At 47.7% G+C, this 22,196-nt stretch overlaps 4 protein-coding genes across 4 annotated transcripts; 2 read left to right on the top strand and 2 right to left on the bottom strand.

Moving 5' to 3' along the window:
* Nucleotides 1–10,150: 10,150 nt before the first annotated feature.
* LOC120684031 (auxin-induced protein 6B-like) lies at nucleotides 10,151–11,173 on the top strand. Its single transcript, XM_039966114.1, has one exon. The coding sequence runs from the start codon at nucleotides 10,294–10,296 to the stop codon at nucleotides 10,747–10,749; it is 456 nt and encodes a 151-aa protein (XP_039822048.1). The 5' UTR covers nucleotides 10,151–10,293; the 3' UTR covers nucleotides 10,750–11,173.
* A 2,651-nt stretch (nucleotides 11,174–13,824) lies between these two features.
* On the top strand, nucleotides 13,825–15,388 carry LOC120683765 (U3 small nucleolar ribonucleoprotein protein IMP3-like). Its single transcript, XM_039965842.1, has 4 exons — nucleotides 13,825–14,085; nucleotides 14,283–14,390; nucleotides 14,747–14,821; nucleotides 14,916–15,388. The coding sequence occupies exons 1-4, from the start codon at nucleotides 13,961–13,963 to the stop codon at nucleotides 15,145–15,147; spliced, it is 540 nt and encodes a 179-aa protein (XP_039821776.1). The 5' UTR covers nucleotides 13,825–13,960; the 3' UTR covers nucleotides 15,148–15,388.
* Nucleotides 15,389–15,895: 507 nt separating this feature from the next.
* On the bottom strand, nucleotides 15,896–18,038 carry LOC120681939. The gene is made up of 4 exons (XM_039963629.1): nucleotides 17,752–18,038; nucleotides 17,577–17,656; nucleotides 17,389–17,486; nucleotides 15,896–16,456 (listed from the first exon to the last, which is right to left on the bottom strand). Exons 1-4 carry the CDS (start codon nucleotides 17,927–17,929, stop codon nucleotides 16,300–16,302), a joined length of 513 nt encoding a protein of 170 aa, XP_039819563.1. The 5' UTR covers nucleotides 17,930–18,038; the 3' UTR covers nucleotides 15,896–16,299.
* Nucleotides 18,039–18,500: 462 nt separating this feature from the next.
* On the bottom strand, nucleotides 18,501–22,111 carry LOC120681938 (26S proteasome non-ATPase regulatory subunit 7 homolog A). The gene is made up of 10 exons (XM_039963628.1): nucleotides 21,713–22,111; nucleotides 21,373–21,465; nucleotides 21,200–21,281; nucleotides 20,369–20,465; nucleotides 20,217–20,292; nucleotides 19,804–19,862; nucleotides 19,597–19,719; nucleotides 19,164–19,221; nucleotides 18,977–19,062; nucleotides 18,501–18,841 (listed from the first exon to the last, which is right to left on the bottom strand). The coding sequence occupies exons 1-10, from the start codon at nucleotides 21,897–21,899 to the stop codon at nucleotides 18,770–18,772; spliced, it is 933 nt and encodes a 310-aa protein (XP_039819562.1). The 5' UTR covers nucleotides 21,900–22,111; the 3' UTR covers nucleotides 18,501–18,769.
* Between the last annotated feature and the right edge of the window lie 85 nt (nucleotides 22,112–22,196).

Raw genomic sequence — 22,196 nt, 5'->3', positions numbered from 1 at the left:
AGCATCGGGGGTCTTATTTTTCAGGCGAAATATAATAAAGTCCTCGACCTCACTCATGGTCATGCACAAAAAAGCCAGAAACATGGATGCGTGGCAGGATGCATGCATCTGTCCGGCCTTCTGGTGCTTCGTTGTACTAATTGTGACTGCCAATTAGTACTCCACTAGCTAACTTGATTTGTTTGGGGGCCCAAAGCTCATTTTTTTTTTAGATAGACAAGAGGAGCCCTAATGCCCTAAGCTTCTACTCGTTTACTTGCTGCTATTTTCAAAGGGATATGTGTATCTATTTCCATCCAACTAAGCTGAAGAAGAAATGTCTATGGTCAGGAGGCATGTTTTGTATGATGTAAATGGTTTGAAATTGGCTAGAGGTCATGAGAATTTAGTGTTGAATATGGCCATGCGGACTCAGCAGCCACATGCTCCCCTCCCACACCACCACATGTGTTACCATTTGGGTGATCATTGCAAACTCCAGGGCATCTTAGACCACTATAAAAAAGGCAGCAATGACCTCTCAATTAAGTGTGTCCTTCGCATGGGCAGATGACACGTAGAGCATCTTGGAGAGGCAAAGGACAAAGCTTGATTTGGTGCTATATGATTGGCAAATTAGCCCTCTTATTTGGCTTATAAGCCTACATATAAATCTCCTCCCTGTGTTCCCTTCCCACCTTTTCTAGTGGAAGATCGGAAGAGAGAATATCTGTTCGGTGAAGCATTACGGGATGGGCAAAGACTAAAAGGATAAATATATATCATTAGGTTAGGTCTGGTTAATCATTTTGAGCAATCATTTATCGTCAACACAAGGTGCTAGTTAAAGACATGAATCCTTTTAAATGTGCACCTCTCGGTAAGTATCTATAAATTAAGATAAAGAAAGAGTTGAATTTGGTGTCGCTTCAACTAATTCTTTTTCCGAGGGATTCAACCCCATTCTGAACCCTATACTCTTTTTACTTGCCAACCGGAACAAGTGAACATTGGCGCAACATAACCTATTGGGCCATTCTCTTTAGATATATCTAATGAAATTACCTAAAAAGTGTTTCTCATCGAAATCTACTAGTTTCATTTTTTTTATGGCACAAACATGATCTTTTTCTTTTCCAATAATGGTGTTTTTGGAGCTTTACCATACACATCTAAAAACATGATCAATCTGTTGACAACAAGAGTGAAATTTATGGAATAGAATAAAATTATAACTGCCAATAACCGGAAGAAAAATTTGCACTGAAACTACTCTCATTATATTTAAACAACTTTTAACGCAGGGGAGCAGGACAAAGAAGTTCAGTAGCAACAAGACATATCCGGATGTTTGCACGAGCAGGAGCTCGTACGTGTTAGCCGTTTGGATATTGTGGAGTATAAGCAAGCAACAACCCCTAATGGGATACAGCACGAATGCATCTAGACAAAATGACACTCTGTCTGATCAGCTAAAGCAAGAACACCCTAGCTCCTTTCAGATTAGACGTTTACAAATTCGAGTACTATAACGAAATCAGTGTACGGTGCACTTAAGCTGACGAGTGTAATGATGTTTCATATTTGTTTCTGTTCTATCTGCTTTTGCCAGCTTCGCTGGGCGCTGGCAGAAAAGCAGAGACGATGCAAAGGCCTCGGCTGCTTTCGTTGCACGCTCACCCGATTCTTTCTTCTTTGGAGCTGTCTGACAAGTCCTTAGATAATGTTAACATGAAAGGTTGGAAGCATGTACTGATGATGCCGTAAACCACGTACGCTAATCCATTCACTGAATTAAATTACACCATTTCGTTTGTTTTGGTCTGAAGAGGCAATCTTCGCCGTAGGCTCGGTTGCGATGGAAGAGATAAAAATGTAGGAGCAGATAGAGCTCCTCCTATGCTGAATCTGACAATGCAAGTATCCCGATCCGTATGAAGTGGAGTACTGTCTGCCTTGTTGTACATACGTTTGAAATTTTGATTCTTTCTGTTTTGGCGTTCTGCGAGAGGTGTCATTTTCAGAGGAGAAACAGAGCTTACAACATGCTAGCAAATAAAAATTTTCAGGATGGTATCCTAATGTTACGAGGATTCCCCGTTACTGTGGTTCTGTCTGTTCCCCTGAAATTAAATTTTGAGACTGAAGGTAGATAAAATTTAGCAGATAAAGCTCCAGCAGAGCTCAAACTGACAAATATTGCAGCTGATCTTTATGCAGGTGGTACTGTCTGCTTTGTTGTACAAAAGTCTAAAAATTTGATTCCTTCTGCTTTGGCCTTCTACGATATGTTCCCTGATAGAGGAAAAACAAGCCTAGTGGTTGGCAATTAAACATTTCAGCATGGAACAGTGACTCTACTTGTTTCCCTGAAAATTTAGAACTGGCAAGGGAGACCAAACAGCAGGAATGTTAATGGTGAAAGCTGAAGCTCTTATGATCCCCGAAACCGTGGTCCTTGGTTTGTTGGCCGTGCCGTGCGTGCACACACGACCTTGCATGATTACTTGGTTGACGACACTTAGCGCAAGCATTAAAAACAATCAAGGGAAGTTAGGGTGTGTTAGGCAGTTGGTTAGGGCGCAAAGGCGAAAGAGAGGATAGGAAAGTAAGCCGTCGTCATCATCGCCGTCGTTCTCGACGGCGGCAACAGCCGGTGTAGACAGGGGCCGAGGGCTAAACAACTGGGAAAGGAGAGAACCATTCAGTTGGTTCAGTTAGTTTCACCTTTTGTTGATAGTACTTCTTCAGAAAAACTAGCTGTCCAGCCTGAAAAGGCAAACGCTGATGGCATTTTTTAGAGCCCCTTTCTCAAACTTTCACCGACCGGGATGGGCGACTCATGTAGGTTTGGGGCTTTGCGGTGGTTAGTTACTACTAATCCCACTTAGTTTTATGACCTCTGAATTGATTAATGCAGAGCCGCGGAACCAATCTGTGGGTGCTAAACTGCTAAAGTACACTGCTCATGTCCTTCCGGGTACGACTTGTGCCTTGCCTCGGTGGTTACGCGCCCTAAACTCAGGGCTTGGACTCTTACACCAACTAACCTGGCGTTCACATTACACTAACGATGCCTTCTGACTTGTGGGGTTATAAAATTCCCTGTAGACGAAACGTAGCACTGATTCAGTGCTCCTGTTCAAGTGACATTTACCCCCCAAAGTGGAGAGAATCCTTATCTGCACTGCTAGTCAGCACACAGTTCAGAGAACGAAAATTTTGCACCGACAAGTCTCTGTACTGAAGGCACCGAAGAGCTGTGGTGAAAATGTTGCGGTTGCACGTTTGGAACTGACTGCCGCCGGAGGCAACGCATAGCCATGTGGCTGAGAAGCGTGACACTGACGTGTTAGTCGAACTGAATTCAGCCCAGACGCTGCTGCGCTACGTCTGAAGAACGGAAGTCCTTCATCTGAAGATTCTGAACTGTAAATCAGAGCACCGTGAGTAATGATTCTAGAGTGCAGACAGATAGACATTCAAATGCGGTCTATTGGGCCTTTGTTTTTTTTTGTCTTTCACGAATCACGATATTCTCATGCACCGACAGGTATGTACGTCTCGTGAAATTCAAATGAAGTAGTTCATCAATTTGAATATTTGATAGGCGCAATTTAAAAACTGGGGTATCCACTAAACGTTTATTTTCAGCAGGCAATAGAGCCTGTACTAAACAATGTCAGCGCCGAGCAGTAGTCAAATACTGCTGCGCTCGCACGCTGGCAGCTCATCAGCTGACTGCCGGCGCCGGCACCGCCGCATAGGGGCATGTGCCCGGCCGCATGCCCGACGTTGACGTCTACGGCGAGCTGCTTCCACGGACTCTGAGGAGAGGCGGCCGGAAACTGCCGCTCCACTGTGCTCTCCGTCGTCGATCGCCTTCGCACAAACTACTATTCTCCTCCTCCTCCTCCTCCCTCTGCACTGAATCAGAGGAGATCGTGGCTGTCGCCGCAGCACACACGCCGCAACTTGCGAGGACGCTAGCTGTCCGTGACACCGCACCGCCGGCGTGCGTCCGTCCCTTGAAGGGGACTCCCTTGGCGTTCGTTGGCCGACGCAACGCACGCGCTCGCGACGTACCGCAAGGACCGCAGCTAACAAGTACTGCTACGTACCAACTAGTAGTGGTAGTGGAGAGAGAGTTGTTTATCCTTATTCCCGGAATCCATGCGCGGGATTGTGCTGGTTGCACGGTGGTGCGGCGAGGCACCGCCCGCGTCGAGAGGCGTTCTGGAATCGGGGTTGTTGGTGCCTCTGCTGCACGGGCGAGCGAGCTTGATCTTGATCGATCACGCGTTACACGTCCGGCCATGGCGGCCGATCGACCGGGACAGGGGAGATGCTGTCCTGATCGATACATATCCACTTGTGCGTGCGTGCACACGCGGCAACGTGCCAAAATGCAGCGTCAATGGATGACGGTACCTGGTTGCTGGTGGTATTCTCTGCCTTCTGGTGGGTCGACAGAGACCATGGAGGCGTTGGATCAGAGAAAGATGAAGCAAGCATTTTTTTTTCCTCTGCTGGTGATGAACAAGGCATATGATCCGTGCGTCAGATCGTGTACGACGAGAATGCTCGTAGTATGCTGGAATATCAATCCGATCCCGATCATCGTCCGATCCCAAACCTGTTGTTTTCCTCTTTTGGTGAGAAAAGAAAAAGGCCAGGGGACGTAGTAGGAGGCCGAGCGAGAGTTTGTTTGTAGCAACGTCCGGTCGTGATGGGAGCTGATGCCGACCTCGCGAACCTTGACAAAAGCAGAACTCCAGCCAGCTGGAGACGAGCAACCAGGGTTCGTTCATCGTTCTTGGTCAGTAATAACAGATTCCTGAATCGTGACTCCATGCTAGCGTCGCGTCGACGAACTGCGTGATCTCGCGATGGTGGCGCTGCGAGACGTGGACTTGGCAACATGCAGATCAACAAAAAGGGTCGTTGGTATCCTTCCACATATATCTGTTTTGCATCTCGTTTCGTGGCTCCTCCTGGGCTCCTGCTCTCTGCCTCTCCAAGAAGACGTGCCACCGTTGCCAGGTAGCCCGCAGGATTCACTGCACACATGCATGCACCGGCACACTCTAGCCAGATAAGCACAGCACCTACCTGAAAGCTGGGCCGGTGCACAAACCGAGCGACGAACACGCACGCCACGGCGCGCACGTCCTGCACGAGCATGTCGTGACACACCGCAACGCGGCGCGGCGCACGGCAAGGTCCAGTGGGCCGCGCTTGCGCGGGGAACGCACAGCGTCCACCCCCGCCGATGCCCGGCGGGAAACCAACCCGTCCCGGTACCGGCGGCCGGCCGATCAGCCGATGCGGCGGGAGATTTGCCGTATCCCTCGCCCCCGCCGCCTGCGCATTAATTAATTTAGGGCCCGGCGCGGATAGAATACGGCGGGCAGCCGGAGGCCGGAGGCGCGCCCACGGCGGGCGGCGGCACCGGCACATGGGTGGACCGGTGGAGGCCGCTCGCCTGTCGCGCGGGCCTTGCCGCCGTGCCTGCCTGCCTGCCTGCCGAGACAAGCACGAAGCAGGCAGGGCCGCGCGCGCGGGCATATTCCTGTTCCAAACCGCGCGCGGCGCTTGGCCCGGAGCGCCAGCGGCGACCGCTCAACGGCGCCACGTACACGCCCCCCGTCCCGTCCCGTCGCCGCGGCGGCGGCACGTGCGCGGCGCCGCGGCCGCGGGTCCTGCTCTGCGCTCTGCTCGCCCTGGCTGTCGCGCTCCACCACCGCACTTGGCCGCGCCTCCTGATTCGTATCGAGGTTTTGTACGCACCCCCGCCGAGCGAATCCTGGAGTCCGCGGACGGTCGGCGCGGTTCTCGCGGCCGTTTGACCGGCGGAGGCGGTGCTCCGTGCTCGTCTCGCCCCGCCCGCCCCGGCTCCGCCATTGGCTGCCGCGCAGCTCGGGTCGCGGTCAGCGATCCGTCGTCCAGTCCACGGCGCGAGCTGTGCTCCGATTCTGCTCCTGCGCTCGCCGCATGGACGCGAATTTGGCATCGTCCTCGTCGTTCAGAAGAGCAGCTTGTTGGAACCGGCTCTTGATACACTTGGATTCTTCACTCTCTCACGCACGGATGGAGGAGAAAGATGATGAACAGTGCTGTCGGTACCCCAGGACTGGGGTACCCCTCTTGCTGAGTCTAGACAAGAGCCTTGTAGTTATCCTTAACTACGTCCAGCAGCCGGACCCCTGCGGTCCGGAGCCCTGCTCACCCGACAGCGGTCCCGGACCCGTCCCCTGGTTGGGAAAGGTCCGGGAGCACCACGTGTTCCGGGAAAAGCTGGTGCTCAACCCGAATGGCCGGAAGCTCCGGACCTCCCAAAGAGGTCCGGATCCCCAGGGAATCCCGGACCCCCCATGGGGTCCGGGACCCCTGTATAGTAACCGGACCCCTCTCCAAGGGAAGGAATCGACACCCCGCCTCGGGGTGGTCCGGGGCCGCCACGTGTCTGCAAGCACAGACACGTATGTAAGGCCATTTGGTCTCCATACTAAGGTTCACCTACCACTGCATTCATTGTGGTAGGTGGACGTCCGCATTGATATAGCAGAAGCCGAGGCGATTCTTTAACCAGGGGACACTATTGATCGCGTATTACCAAGACGTGTAGTGGAGCCGCTGGCGCCGCCCCTGCCGCGCCTGCCAGTCTGTCATAGCAGATAGATACGACGTCTCAGCTTCACCCATTATGACGCCTACATAATAGCCTCAACAGGACACGCCGCAAGCTACGTTCCCCCCAACGGGCACCTTGCTGACACGACAAGAGAAGACCTCCCTTCGTCAGAGGGTGTGCAGGGCATGGAAGCATATCGGAGGAAAGATTCGCAACCACTGTAGCTATTCAAGTACTCTGCGCAATACGCTGCACAGTCACGTTGGGCCCACATGTCGGGGCATCAACGTCCTATGTATCCGCACCCCTTGGTCTATAAAAGGGGGGCGTCCGCTAGAAGAAAACTCAGGCTGGGAAAAAGCCAAGACCCAGCTGAGGATAGGTTCATACACAATCAAGATCAATACTTCTCCCAGTGGATGTAGGGTATTACGCTCCGGCGGCCCGAACCACTCTAAACTCGTGTGTTCTTGTGTGCCTGACTCATAGCTAGATTAGCCCAATCGCCTAGTACCTTCCCGAGTACTCCCTCTCTGGGAATAGGCGGGTGCGTTCCACCACCCGGCTGTGGGTATCCCAGAAATCCCACGACAAGCGCACACACACGATAATGGCGATGAACGCCCCGGCCGCACGGACGGCCTGTATGTTTGGCTTCTATTCCATCTCAAGGACTCGGCTCACTCAAACCACGAGCCGACACAGCCAGTTTATACCCACGGCGACGCAGCGCCCACGCACCCCACGTAGGGGGAGGTTTGGGGGAAATCCGATCCAACGGTTCCCCCAAAGCTCCCCCTAAATACCGGGGGAGTTGAAACTCCCCCCATATGTAGGGTGAGTTCCAACTCCCCCTATATATCTAATCACACTGTTTCTTCGGGATATTAATCCTATTTGAGCCCCGTAACATGATGATAATGTGTATTATGACAGTATAAGTATTGTATGATTTTTTTAAAATTCAAAAATGTTAAATAAATAGTTAGTTAATGAGTGATAGTATATAGGGGGAATAGATATGGGGGAATGGTTGGAGAGAAAGAGTTATAGGGGGAGAAATCTTTTGGAGTGAGGTAGTAAAATATAGTAGAAAGTACATATAAGGGGAGTTGGATGGGGGGAATGGTTGGAGAAAAGCCTTAGCGAGCTTCACGCGCACGTACGCATGGCAGCATGGACGACCTGGTTTCACGCGTTCCTGAGCCGCATACTCCTCCACATGAACGGGTCTCCATCCTTCTCGCGTGGTGTGCTCCTGCATGCGCTCAACCGCCAAGACTTGGCCTCTGGACTCGATCAACCTACACCTATCTGGACTTCAACTTGTACCTAAACCTCGACGCACATACGTCGAACACACACATAGACAGACACGACGCCTACAACACACACAACCATGTCAAGTTTATTTCTAACACAGCTTCTTGTAGCGCGTTCTGCGTGCTGAAGCGGCGAACAGCTCGCGGTTTGGATGGATCGTGTGGTGGCACGTGCAGCAGTAGCCGCTGCTTTTGCCACTTTTGTTTTCCGTCGCTATGAGGGCTAGGGGAGGAAATGGGGGACTGTAGTTGCTTCGTTTGGAAGCATCAGGCATGTGTGCTCAAGGACAGTTAACTGATATCATGGCGTTGACAGGGGATCTCATTGGACTCTGTCATCCGCGCAGCAGATGCATGAATCAGTAACAGTACTGCACTGTATCCTCCCGGCGGATCAACGGTCTGCCGCGACTCCGCCATTTCAAAAGGTTACGCGGTATATTAGGAAAGATTGGCCGATTCGACCGAATGTTGTCCAGGGCGAAAACATGATGCTTCAACCATGGATGGAATGCTACCTTTCGGCAGAATTTACTCCATGAGATACTACCTAGCACAGTCTGGAAGGGGCTGGAGCGTGAGCCTGCCCAGCACTAGCAGCAGGCGTGTCCCGGCCGAGATCTCCATGGCGATCGTTGAAAGCTACATCTCCGGCAAGGATTTGCGTGGCGCGGGCGCGCAAAATCCGACGAGAAATCGCCCAAGATCAGATAGTATCAGACAGACCAAATTCGGGCACATGCGCAGCCGGGCGGACTGCCCGCCCTGCTGCGGACAGCACCCGGTCACATGCACGAGCAGCCCACTTCGATCGACAGTCGATCGCTCTGAAATCTGATCGATCCAGCCGCAGGGAGACACCACGCCTTCATCAGTCCTCACAGCTTGCCAGGCCAAGCCAAAGGATGCCATTGCCATCTCTCTTTCTCCCATCCCAGGCCTCCACACCGCTGAAGACGCGACGTGACCATGTCATCATGCGATGCTAGCGCTACTGTTGCAAACAGCGACTCGTGAAGTCATGACTCATGAAGCCATAGAGCGTGTTTTTTTTTTTGAAGAACATGGAGCACGGTTTTCTGATCGTATTTTGCCCCCATCCCTCTTGGACTTGGACAGGAAGAACAGTGTGCGTCGTTTGGTTTTGTGGTGGCCATGACCTGAGCAAAGCACAAGCAGAGCGAACTAGTAGTATGCATCAGCACACGTTTTGCAAGGCGCCAAAATTGGTTGGACAGTGTGATGAGCCACACTGTGGTATCCCTGTTTGAGAAAGATCACGAGCAATGCGGTGTATCTCTGAACGATTTGTTTTTTTTCGTAGCAGAGTAGCAGACGAGCAGCAGCATTTCAATTTCAATGTCTGTCTAGAAGAGTATTAGTGTACTGCGCATTTATTAGAAGATATGTAGTACAGTAGCCAAAATAGTTTGATTATTGGCCGCCGATCCCAAATAGCTCATGACATACACGCCGGGAAAATAAGGAAAGCTTTGAGAAAAAAAAAGGTGGAGAGCTTGTGCATTTCATTTCTTGTTTCCACAAGGCTGCAGGCTAAAATATATGCACCTGGTGTTTTACGGTGGGATTAGAACAATAAGCAGCATGTGCTCTTACCAGGAACTCAAGAAGATATGTAGGATCCACACAAACTAACATTTGTTGTACGTGCAGTGTCAATCAGAAAAAGCTTCAAGTGGATAATGTGGTTACAAGGACTTGTAGACTTGTTTATTAAAAAGAGGACTTGTAGACTTTGCAGCGACATGAAAAATCAAACAAAATAAAATTGTCCAACTTACCAAAGAGGTGTGTTCTAAAAGTGTCGTTTGAATATATACGTTCTGTGCTGACATCAAGACCAACTTGGATGCAGTCCTAGGTGATTTCTAGCAGTTCTTTTTCTCCTTTTTGAAGACCAAAGACTTAAAACGAGACTACTCCAAATAAATTGCCCAACTGAAAGAGAGAGAAAAAAAGCCACATTGAAAATCTAACAGAAGAATAGTGGGAACCCACTGGCATTTTTATTAGGATAAGAAACTATATAGTATATATTTAGTAAAATACTAGAACAATAACGTCCAATCGCCATCAGCATAAATTATTCCGAGCCAACTGGACGATCCGAAAGGCAAAGGCCTCCCCATTACGCGAAGGGGCCCCTCCCTCCCTATAAAAGTCTCCCCCGCCCCACCCCGCTCCGAAAGCCAGCTCCATTTCTCACCACCACCACCAGCTCGCTCTCGCCGCGCCTCACCCAAAGCTCGCCATTGATTGATTGATTTCCACCCGCGTAGGAGCGAGCAGCAGCAACAACAACCGCACAGCTAGCCGAGCTCGGCCCGGCTGGCGTCGATGGCGAAATGCAGCAGCAAGATCCGCTACATCGTGTGGCTCCGGCAGACGCTGCGGCGGTGGCGGTCCCGCGCCGCGGCGCGCGCGGCGGTGGCGGCGGTCGGGAGCGAGGCGGTGGTCCCGGCGGGGCACGTGGCGGTGTGCGTGGGCGGCGCGGCGCGGCGGTTCGTGGTGCGGGCGGCGCACCTGAACCACCCGGTGTTCCTGGAGCTGCTCCGGCAGGCGGAGGAGGAGTACGGCTTCCCATCCGGCGCCTGCGCGGGACCCATCGCGCTCCCCTGCGACGAGGGCCTCTTCGAGCACGTCCTCCGCCACCTCTCCTCCCCGTCCAAGGCCTCCCGGTTCGTCACCCTCGAGGACATCAAGAGCGGCGCGCTATCCTGCTGCTGCGTCGCCGCCGCAGGCGACTCGCTCCCGCTCCTCCACGGCATCGCCGCCGACAAGGCCGTGTGGTGAACGCGCTCACGGAGGGTAGCCGCCGCTCGCGCCATTGCGCGTACGTGTGCGACCATTTCGTCTTCCTTTTTTTTTCTTCTTTTCTTTTTTTGCCCTCGCTCCCTCCATTTCCATCCGAGAGGAGCTGAGGCGCGACGGGAACAAGCAAGCAAGCAAGCAAGATTGAGCGCGGCCGGACGGAGGCGGTGAAGTGAGATGGCTGAGAAAGTCCTAGGATTTTTAGACGACTGCCAAGTCTAGTCATCCATTCATTCCCTTGTCCAATCCGGGAAATTTTTAGTGGTGAAGGTTTATTCTTTTTCTTCGTTTTCTTTTCTTTTCTTTTTTCGTCTCACTTAATAATCCTCCACTGTAAATACCTGTACTACTACGGTTCGGTCAGCATTGCAAGTGAAAAAAAAACACATTGATTGTCTTCTCCATCGCATTGCGACCAGCTTTTGCAAGTGAAATGGAACCAACTTCTACTGCTATCTTCTGGACTGCTGTTCCTGCCATGGCCTGCCTTGTTTTTTCAGATGAATCTTCACACACTTGTTTTCGAGTGGTCATGAGGGGAAAGGCTTTAGAAAAGGATTTGACACAGTATCCTCTCATCTTTCAAGTTCTCTTTCTTGAAAAAGAATGGCGTAGGAGTTAACGGAAGCTCGCTAGAATATATGTTGAGGGCTGTCGCTAGGCTGGTCGCAATGATGATGGTATTACTGGCCACCACCAACCGAATAATCGGTTGATCCTCCTACTGATTGATAACGGACCTTTCTCTTTGCGAATGATTCCTCAGCTAAACCCGGTGGTCAACTTTTTTCAACCTCAATAAAAAGATTCACCTCGAGCACTTGAGCTAGAAGCAATGGGTAATTTTAATATTTACTGAGATCGGGATTAAAGTACCAGGTTGTGCAGTTGCAGTGATTCACCAGTCACCACAGGAGAACAGGATCACAGGAACATGGATTGCTCCCCACCACCTTTTTGTGGAATCTTTTTCTAGCGCATAAGGGCGGTCCCAACCCGGACTCTACATTCTAAATCTCTTATTTATTATATTTTGCTGATATGACAATATATTTATGGAAGAGAGAGGAAGAGAAATTAAGACTCTAAGTCTTATTTAGACTCCAAGTTTTCACACAAATCAAGAATGAATGTGAGAGAGACAAGTGGGCCATATAAACTAAAATAACACACTTTGCATTGGGAAGTATAGTTTTTTGTGATGGAGTCTTTGAGGCTTAGACTCTATGAGTGGAGTCTGCATTGGGACTGACCTAATGGTATGAGACTCCCTTGTTTAGTTCTAAAATTCAAAATTCCAAAACTATCACATCGAAAAAGAATCTTACATGCATAGAGTATTAAATCTAAACGAAATAAAAAACTAATTGCATAGTTTTCTTGTAAATTACGAGACGAATCTAATGATCTTAATTAGACCATGATTAGACACTAAATTGCTATAGTAATTGCTACAGTAGCCATGCACTAGTGATAGATTAATTAGGCTCATTGGATTCGTCTTGTAGTTTACAGACGAGTTCTGTCATTAGTTTTGTGATTAATCTATGTTTAATACTTCAAATGTGAAAATATTTCATTTCAAAAACTTTACACGCGCAATTAAACGAGGCCTCCATTTACAACAGTTTATAACAGAGGAGAGCATGGCCATGGCGAGTGAAAAGATTCCCCTTTCTCCTCATCCCTGAAAATTCAGGTCGCATCAGGTTATCTTCGTTTTTTTTTCAGGAAAAAGATGGATGAGGCGACCAGCCCTTTTTTTTTTAAAAAAAAAACTACCCTAGCCCAATTTGAGTGCCCCCTGCCAGCCCCATTATCTAGAAGGGAATAGGAACAAGTCGCCGGCGAGACCTCACCTGACTTGCCATCATTAACACAGGCACCGGCTTCCTCCACGGCTCCACCGACCGTTTGCCGTGGTAAAACTGAACACCTGTTCGGCTGTTCCGGCGGCGAGAGCGAGGCGCCGCCGGCGAGAGAGACGACCCGTGAACCTCCTCCCGTCCTCTCTGGGTTGGTGCGTACACCCACAGTACTTTGTTCCACTGTGTCGTGGGCCCCGCCCGCCTGCGGCGCTGCTGCCCAATCTGCAGCGGCGGGGGCGCGTGCATGTGGTGGGTCCGGATGGGGGTGGGCCGTGGTCCCCGGCTGCATGTGTGTTGATACCGGCCGCGGGCAGCAGCCCGGCCCGGGCAGTGGTGGGCCAGATGCACGGCGTGGCACCCAATCACCGGTGGCCGTAGGCCGTTTAGTTCCTAAATAAAAAATTTTTGTGTGTCACACCAACAGTTTGATCAGATGTCGGGACGATTTTTTGAACACTAATTAAAAAACTAATTTCAGAACTCACTTGGAAACGGCGAGACGAATTTTTTGAGGCCTTTGACGCATCATTAGCACATGTGAGTTACTGTAGCAGTTATGGCTATTCTTGCACTAATTAGGCTCAAAAGATTCATCTCGCCGTGTACATCCAAACTGTGCAATTATTTTTGTTGTGTAACTACTTCATATGTCTAAAGAGAGAGGCACAAAGTTCGAGATGAAAAATTTTTTTGAACTAAACGCGCATCCGTAGTCCTTGCCTTTTTCACGGCCCGGCCGGCGATCGCATCATCGCACGCCGGCGGTCGGGGGCAGCCTGGACGGTGGGACCACGAGTTCAGTATCACGACGACTGCGAAGTGCGAACACACTCCAGCCACTAGCCCTGCCTTTGCCTGCTTCTTGTCCGATAAAAAACTCGGCGGAATATTATAAAAAAAAATCGGCGGAATTTGTTGCGTCCAAGAGTTGAAATCTTCTTTCGGGGAGCGCGACAGTTGCGTGCCGGGACCCGGGACCACGACGTGGGCCGTGGCCGTACACTTTTCGACGCAGCCCCCTCCTAACCTTTTTGACCTCACCCTCACTGGTCACCTTGCTGCTGATGCTGAGCAGTGCGCATGCTACTTGCTGGGCTGGGCTGTACGCTACTGGGTTTTAGTTGGGCTGTGCGACTCTCCAACTTTCTGTCGTACGGAAGATAAATTGGAGCCCGTTGGAACTGGCCCGCGTTCCTCCTAACTGGTCCAGCCCTAGCCGCGCAACTCCGCCGCCGACGTCATCCGGAATTCCGCGGCTTGCTCCGCCGCCGCCGCCCGCCGCTTCGCTTCTTCCTGCCGAGTAGCGTGGTCGAGGTCCCGGAAGGATGAGGAAGCTCGCGTTCCACGAGCAGAAGCTGCTCAGGAGGACCAACTTCTTGCGTGATAAGGGACAGCGCGAGGCCCGCGTCACGCAGCGCTACCACATCGTCGAGAGGGACGACTACAAGAAGTAGCACCCGCTCGCTGCCCTCCTACTAACCCTCCCCTCGATTGCCTGTCAGATTGATCAACTCATTTAAGTCATTATGCTGTATCAGTGTCTGTTTTAACAGTAGGATTACGAAAATCTGTTGATTGATCCTATCGATGCATCATCTGATCATGAGCGATCGATCGCATGTAAATTTTCGAATTTTGTGGTTGCAGGTACAATGGGATATGCCGGATGGTGCAGAAGCAAGTGAACACCATCAAGCAGATGGACCCGAGGGACCCTTGCAGGATCGAGATGACAGACATGCTGCTCGATAAGCTGTACGTTAACGCTGATTTTGCTCCATGCTTCTTTATGATTGCTTTTGTGAGTTTCGAGCTGGAGAATTGAGATCAGACCCCTCAATCTAGTACATAATCCTTACAAATTTTCTTATTCGAGCTGGAGAATTGAGATCAGACCCCTCAATCTAGTACATAATCCTTACAAATTTTCTTCCTGTAGCTGAGATTGGATTGTTGATCATTTCCTCTTAATGAAATACTCCAGGCACGGTCGCGAAAAAAGACAATGATATAATGCAGCTATACTAGAGTACTAGACTATTGTTTCTGTTGCTGTTTCAGTGATTTTGTTATTTGTAATTTATATATTCATCTGGTTCTTTGACAAACAGGTATAATATGGGTGTAATTTCAACAAAAAAGAGCTTGGTAAGATGTGAAAAACTTTCAGTGAGCTCCTTCTGCAGGTCTTTCTCCCCGATCGGCCACCCTCCCTATATCACACTCACTGACATGACATATAGCATTCTACTTACTTTGTAGTTTGTTGAATCACTGCAGACGAAGACTTGCAACGGTTATGACGAGGATAAAGATGGCAGAACGCCTCAAAGAAGCCGTGACGTACATCGAACAGGGTCATGTGCGTGTTGGCCCAGAAGTTGTCACCGATCCAGCCTTTCTTGTAACCAGGAACATGGAGGACTTCATCACCTGGGTGAATTCCTCAAAGATCAAGAAGAAAGTCATGGAGTACAATGATGCATTGGATGATTATGACGCGATGGCTTGAGAGCAGGAATTTCTGTGGTCACCAATCTAGGTTGATGTTTGATATTTTTGAGGCCGTGATCTCAGGCAGTTGTTGCAGAGCTGCTTGCATGTGCCTTTGGCTGTCTTGCGCTGCAGATGGGGATGCCATTTGTAGTTACATATCCTTATAATATTATTTTGTTGGTTAATGACAGAGATGATGTGATCTTAAGGTGTGATATCCACACTACGCCGTTAGTCCGGTTTGGTGATTCCCTTCCTTTTTGAAGTGCGTGCTCAATGCTCATCTTGTAAGGGTGTGTTTATTTTGGCGTAAATTTTTGGATGAAAATCTTACTATTTTGGAGCACTAAATAAAGTCTATTTACAAAACCTTTTTGCACGGATGGATTGTAAATCACGAGACCAATCTAATGAGCATAATTAATCTATAATTAATTTATAATTAGCAGATGGTTGCTGTAGAATCACTGTTGCAAATCATGAATTAAGTAGACTCATTAGATTCATCTCGCGATTTACAACTCATTCGTGCAAAAAATTTTACAAATAGATTTTATTTAGTACTCCATGCATGTGTCTAAACATTCGATATGACGTTTTTGGGTATAAAATTTTGAGATCTAAACAAGGCCTAATGCTATGCTCAATTGGGACTTGATGGTATTTATCTGGAGCTTAGAATGTGAACAGGAGGAACTGTAACTATAAATTCAAGCAAAAGGCTGTTAGTAAAAGAAAAAAAAAACACTGCAGGTGCAGCAGAATTGGCAGATAAAATTCACCAAAGAAGTGGGACAAGCAAGTTAATATGGGAGGTACAATATTTATGTTCTCGCATCAAAATTACATTCAAGATACCATGTGGTTACTCGCAAAAAAAAAAAAAGATACCATGAGGTTACGTCAGTGGCTCAGAGCACAGCCAACGAGCATATGCTACATGATGCCAAAAAGAACTACTTGGTTTCAGTGTACAAAAAAAGCACACAGCAGACTTCCAATACAGCGAGAGTAGCAGAGCATGCATCATCTGACGAGCTTGTGGAACTTGTATGGCGCACTGCACACCAGTTGTTGCAACTGGACATATGAGCTATTGATCTGTGAAGGAATAATAGGACTACTCTCATTACCTAGGCTAAATCCTGTTAGAAGCTATAATGTGAAGCTAAGATTGAGATTCTAAATCAATTTCTGATGGTTGGGAGACTCTACTGCCTTTTGATTCTTGCATCTCCACCTCAACAGTAATCACTTCTTTGGACTTGCCATTTTCCATCTCCATCCTTCTTAGCTTTTCTTTCTGTATGGCACGTAGCTCGTACCTATAAAAAACAGAATGTGTATTGTATTTTATGTTCTAATAATGAATGGTAGCGTTTTACAGGAAAAGAGAATATCGCACATTAATTTCTTCAGCCTAAACAGTAGTGCCCACTATATTTTCAGGTTAACTATTTAGTACAAAAACACACAATGTGATCTCCTGAGAAGCTAAAGTGATTTGCCTTTCGAAATTCCAAGATAGTAAGTACAATCCTAAAATCATAGCAAGTGGTTATAGATAGCAGGAAGAAGCATATTGCCTTGGAATATAACATTGCTGTTTATAGACAAGTCTCAATTTTTCAATCTCTGTTTTAAACTTTTAGCTTGGATACAAGCAGCTGCATTCCTCTGCATGTGTAGCTTCAAAACCATATTCTACAGGGAACCTACAAATTGCATTTTGAGCCTAAACAGGAGTACCTACTTGTTTTCAGGTTATCTATGTAGTGATCTTCCGAGCAGTATAAGTTTATATAGTAAAAAGCAATCACCTTCCAGCATCCTGTGATAGTAAGTGCAACAATAAAATCATAGCAAGTAGTTATAGCATCAAGAAGCATAGTGCTTAGGAATACAATGCTGCTGCGGTGCTGTTACTGAACAAGCCCCAATTTTCAATATGATCCTACCAGTCACAAATCCAGTTTTTTTTTTTTTTCTGAATATACATATACAGATGTTCTAACATCTGGCAAGACTGAAAATCCATTTTGCTGAATGTTATATGGACCCCAGAATAATGCATCCATACTATGTGTACAGTAGACAATTTCAATCACTCACAGTAAACTCCATAGAAGATAGAACCAATTGATTTTACAAAAAAAAAAATCAAGTGAGATGCTATTTTCGAACCTAATTGAGCCGGCAAGCCCCCAAAACCGGAGCATCACATAGACATGGGAAGACTGGTAAGATGAGAGCTTACGGTGAGATATAACTCTTGGAAAGCAGGAAGTATATCTTCCAGAACTGCTTATCCTTCATGTGACGAGGGCACAGATCGTACCGAATCTTGGCGAGTTCCTGCACGCGACGCACATAGATGCAGCTCACAATTTTTCATGGACAAAAAAGAATTAAGCAGGGAAACGAGATCCGCGGGAAATAACCAACCTTGGCTTTGGATAGCACGCGCACGGCATGCCGCTCCTGCCAGCTTGTGAGGTCGCCGGCGGCCGCCTCCGCAGAGCCCCCTGCGATCAACACACACGGCTGTTACTAGTAGGATCTAACGGGATCGAGTGGGGCAGTAGAATCGGGGAGGGACGGGGGCGGAATCATTGGTTACCTTGGAGCTGGAGGGCGGCGGCCTTGAAGGCGTCGGGGGAGAGCGTCCGGAGGAAGTCCAGGAGCTGCGGGGTCACGCCAAGCTCCTCGTTCTCCTCGGCCGACTTGCTTACACTGCCGCCAGCCCCGCTGCCGCTCCCCCGGCGACGAAACGGCCATGAGAAAGCGGAGAAGGCCATGGCGCGGTCAGTTGACACGCTGATCCGATTCTCCCCGGTAGATGGCTCCTAACCAAACCAGCCGGTTTTCCTTTTCTTTCCCGGTTCCGGTTGGATATCTCGGCGGAGGAAATTGACCCCGTACGATTGCGAGGTCGAATTACGATGGCTTCGTTTTATTATTAGTTTATTATTACAACTAGTACTATACATACCGGAGTACCGCCGATACTGTACTGTAGCAGGTGGTATACGAACTCTTGTCTTATACGTTACAACCTGATAAAGTGATCGATTTGACAACCTGCTATTTAAATACTCGGAAGTATTTTACAAGGATTTTCCTCGCCCCACCAGTAGACTTTGTTTGGACAAACAAACCCATTCCATCCTAACACATGGATTGAAGGAGAAACTGAACTCGCGATACGAATGGACAATCAAAGAAGGCCTGAATGGCTGAATCTGTCCCAGTCCTCCCGAGTGCCCTTCCAAATAATTCAAGAAATTGCCTCTTGACTGGATTGGCAGGTCCAGTGGTCCACCTTGTTATGGTTTAGATCTGCTACAAATCAATCATGATGGAAACGGCTTGCAATGACGTACAGATTTGCTATAATCAATCATCATCATAAGAAACGAAAGTCTACATCACGAAACATGATGCATCAGATGAAATTGCATCGAGATCTACAGAAAAACTGAGGTATGATCTAAAGCTCATACAATGTAACTGGTTTCTCTTGCCATTGACCTCATCATACATGAAATAAACATCAAAATGTCCATTCAAGGTCAAGACAATTGGTTCAAGCGCAACCGTGCTAAGATGCCACACGTTTCATCCCTTTTCTTGGCCATTTAGCTCCCAGCAGCAGTCGGAATGGCGGTTGGTTTTGAATCCTCAGCCTTCTCGTGCTCCTTGTTTAGCATCTAGAATGCAAAATTTAATAATCCCATAACCAGTTATCAGTATCAAAGACGATATCAATCTACCAGGAAGTGTAAGGGATGCATAATCGCATAGAGGGACTGAGCAGCTAACAATAGTGGATGGAAACAACCAACCTTGTTGTTGATCAAGTTGTGGAGTGCAATGACACTCCTGATCAGGGAAGACAGGTATATCACCAACATCATGTCATTTGTTTTCACTGCACCAAAGAAATGGAACTTAAGGCTGCTGCTGTAGAAATCCCAGAAAATGAAAAGATCAGGTCAGTTATGGTAAATCAGAGGCAAGATGCATGATTACCTGCAAAGGCTTTGATCAGCTCATTTACGTTCAGATTTGGAAGCAAATTAAATACATCCTGCCAAAAAATAATTCAAAGTGAATATGTATGATCCATGGGAGCAATCAGAAGCATTACTTTCGGATGGAATTAAAGCTGTTTACTATACATACTCAAGGCATTAAAAATAAGCATGTACATATGTGGTATGACTTGCGTAAAGCTTGCCCCAATGGAACATATTGAGAACTGCTCCGAAGGGACTGATGTACTATAACATAAAGAATATGTGATTCAATCAACAGAAAGTATACTAAAGCACCCTATTATCATGTGTTCAAATCTCATTTGCAGTACCACTAGGAATTAAGAGCGATGGTATATTTCATTGCATACACTAATGTTTCAACTTTTCTTTCAGTGTAGTTCAATGGGACAGAGTGAGAGACTAACCTGCAAATGATACAGAATCTCATGATTCAGTGGGAGCTTCCCTTCAATTACTAGGTCCAAATAGCTTCGGATCTCCCTGAGCCTTGCATCCAGTCCTTTCAAGGCTGCAAGCTTGCTAGTGACCTACATTGACAAGAGATAATTTAGGGCGTGCCTTAAGCAAAACAGCATGCGAATGGGAAAAAAAATCCAATCATGAAAAATTACCTCTGTTGCAAGTGTGCTTATTGTCGTGTCCTTTACATCCCTTAGAAGGTGCTCAACTCCTGAAAACAGGACAAAGCATATAAGTTGAAAAAAAAAAACACAGCGCAAACTCTAGCATCCATTCTTAGCATAGCTATTTTTGTTGTTCAAGATATTAGAGGACCCTAAATGATGACACTGACAATAACATCAGAATAATAAAATATATGAAATCCATATAACTATTTTTGAATGTGCTCAACTCCTGAAGGTAGCACAAAATACAAGTCAACAAACCACCACAGCACAAACTCTAGCATTATCATTCTTAGTATAACTACTTTTGTCACTCAAAATGAAGGTATGACTATTCAGAATAGTAAAATCAACATTAATTTTGTTGCTCGTGCAGTATCAGATGAAGAAGTCCTTACCAATTTCCTCAACTTCATGAGCAGCAATTTCTGAAGAAACATGAACAAACACCTTCTGACTTTTCTGAGTAGCATTCTGTAATGGACAATCATGCAAATTATACACTGAGCAAGCAAGGGAAACCTTCCAGCTTCTCAGAGCAGAGACATACCTCTTTAACCTCTTCCACAGCGTAGTACGCTTTAGTGGGTATCCCCAACTCCTTGGGTTGCACATCGATAATCACCAGGACAGGATTAGGAACATAACTACAAATTGGAAGGCGAGGATTAGAATTAACAGCTAGAGAAGTGGCACAAGTAATACAGGATAAGCACCCAGACCAAGCTAACGGAATTAATTTTCTCAAGAGAAAATATAATACTTTGATTAATATAACCAACATTCCAACAGGAAGACAAAGAAAATGGAATGTATAGAGGAAAACACAGTAAATTTCAAGGTTTCAGTTTAATTTCTCTTTTGAAATTCCAAACCATCAGAACGTATTTAACTATTTATGGACTCAAAACTCATGATATATTTCGAGAAGTATGCCAAAAATGAAGTAAGATGTTGAAACTATCACCTGTGGAAATATTATAACATTTGATTGCTGTCTCAATGTCAATTTCTTTGCCAACAATCAAGGACAGTTAAAAATAGAATTTCAAAGCAAACTCTATGAGAGCAAGGATTAGCTATGTATTTTTGGGACTAGAAATCTAGTGTAAGTAATTGTTTTAAGCACACATCAAAACTTGAAAAATGTCTGATCCATGTGTCACTAATGGTACATAAAACAGAGTCGGGTGGAAACTAGTAGTCTATATATATATATAACAAAATTTCAAACAATCATACCAAGCTGACCGAAAAGTTCCACACTTGTTTATAACTTTGGACAGTATCTTCAATGTGCCTACTTGAACTGTAACAACTTTAACGAGTTTAAAAGACCATGAATAAGAGGACAGAACTTCAAAGAGCAGATTCACCATACCTGTTGAACAACGCATGGACATCCAAGTCGTTCTCCCTCAATTTTGGACCAGTGCTGTACCAACCAACAACATGCTCCTTGGCTACACCACAAACAGCTCGTGCTCATCAGGACACCAGAATCGATCACATTGCACAGACCCAACAAGCTTTGAGAAATCCGAAACAGCATACCGTTAATCCTCTTGAACATGGAGAACATCGACTCATGGTAATTGTGGTCAAGGAACCAGATCCTAGGATCCTTGTCATCCTCCTCGAACGGCACTGCAAAATCAAGTTGTGGATTCAGCGAGCTACCCCGGAAAAACCTCACAGATCCAATCAATCACGCAACAACACCACCGCGATCCACGCCAATGGATCTAATTACATCTACATCCACAGCCGATATCGCGAAACCCTAAGCAGCACAGCAGAAGCGCAGCAACCCCCTCCGTCAACAGAAGCCTGAGCGCCTGAAACCCTAGAGGCGGACAGAAAAATAAAAAGGAGGCGGGGGTGGGTGGTTTACCGGCGTAGGAGTTGGTGACGTCGACGGAGCCGCGAGAGGAGGTCCCGAGGAGGACGCCGACGACGCGTTTGCGGGTGTCGCGGGCGACGCGGTTGTAGTGGTCGACGATGCTGAGCAGCACCAGGGGGTGCACCACCACCTTCTCCAGCGTCCGCCCCGACAGCTGCGCCGCCTTCACCACGTCCATCTCGCCTGAACCCTAGTGGCGAGCACGGATCTGCGGCGGGCGGTGTCGCTCGACGGAGTTGGAAGGTTGTGTGTGTCGTTGCTGCGGCTGCGGCGGCCGTCTGTGTGCTTGTGCTTTGCTTCTCCTGTTCCCCTCTTTTTTTTTTTTTTGATGGGGTTCCCCTCCTTTTTCTTTCTTGCGGAAGCGGAAGGTCGGGCTCGCTTTTGAATAATAACTTGGGGCGAGGGGTGGAAGCGTAAAAGGATTCTTCCCTATGCTGTGTGCCCCGTCCGATTGGAAATGTACGGTCAAGATGGT

The sequence above is a fragment of the Panicum virgatum genome, chromosome 7N (assembly GCF_016808335.1).
Source record: "Panicum virgatum strain AP13 chromosome 7N, P.virgatum_v5, whole genome shotgun sequence".
NCBI lineage: Eukaryota > Viridiplantae > Streptophyta > Magnoliopsida > Poales > Poaceae > Panicum > Panicum virgatum.
The sequence above is the reverse complement of the archived record's forward strand: the minus strand, read 5'-3'. Positions and strand labels throughout refer to the sequence as shown.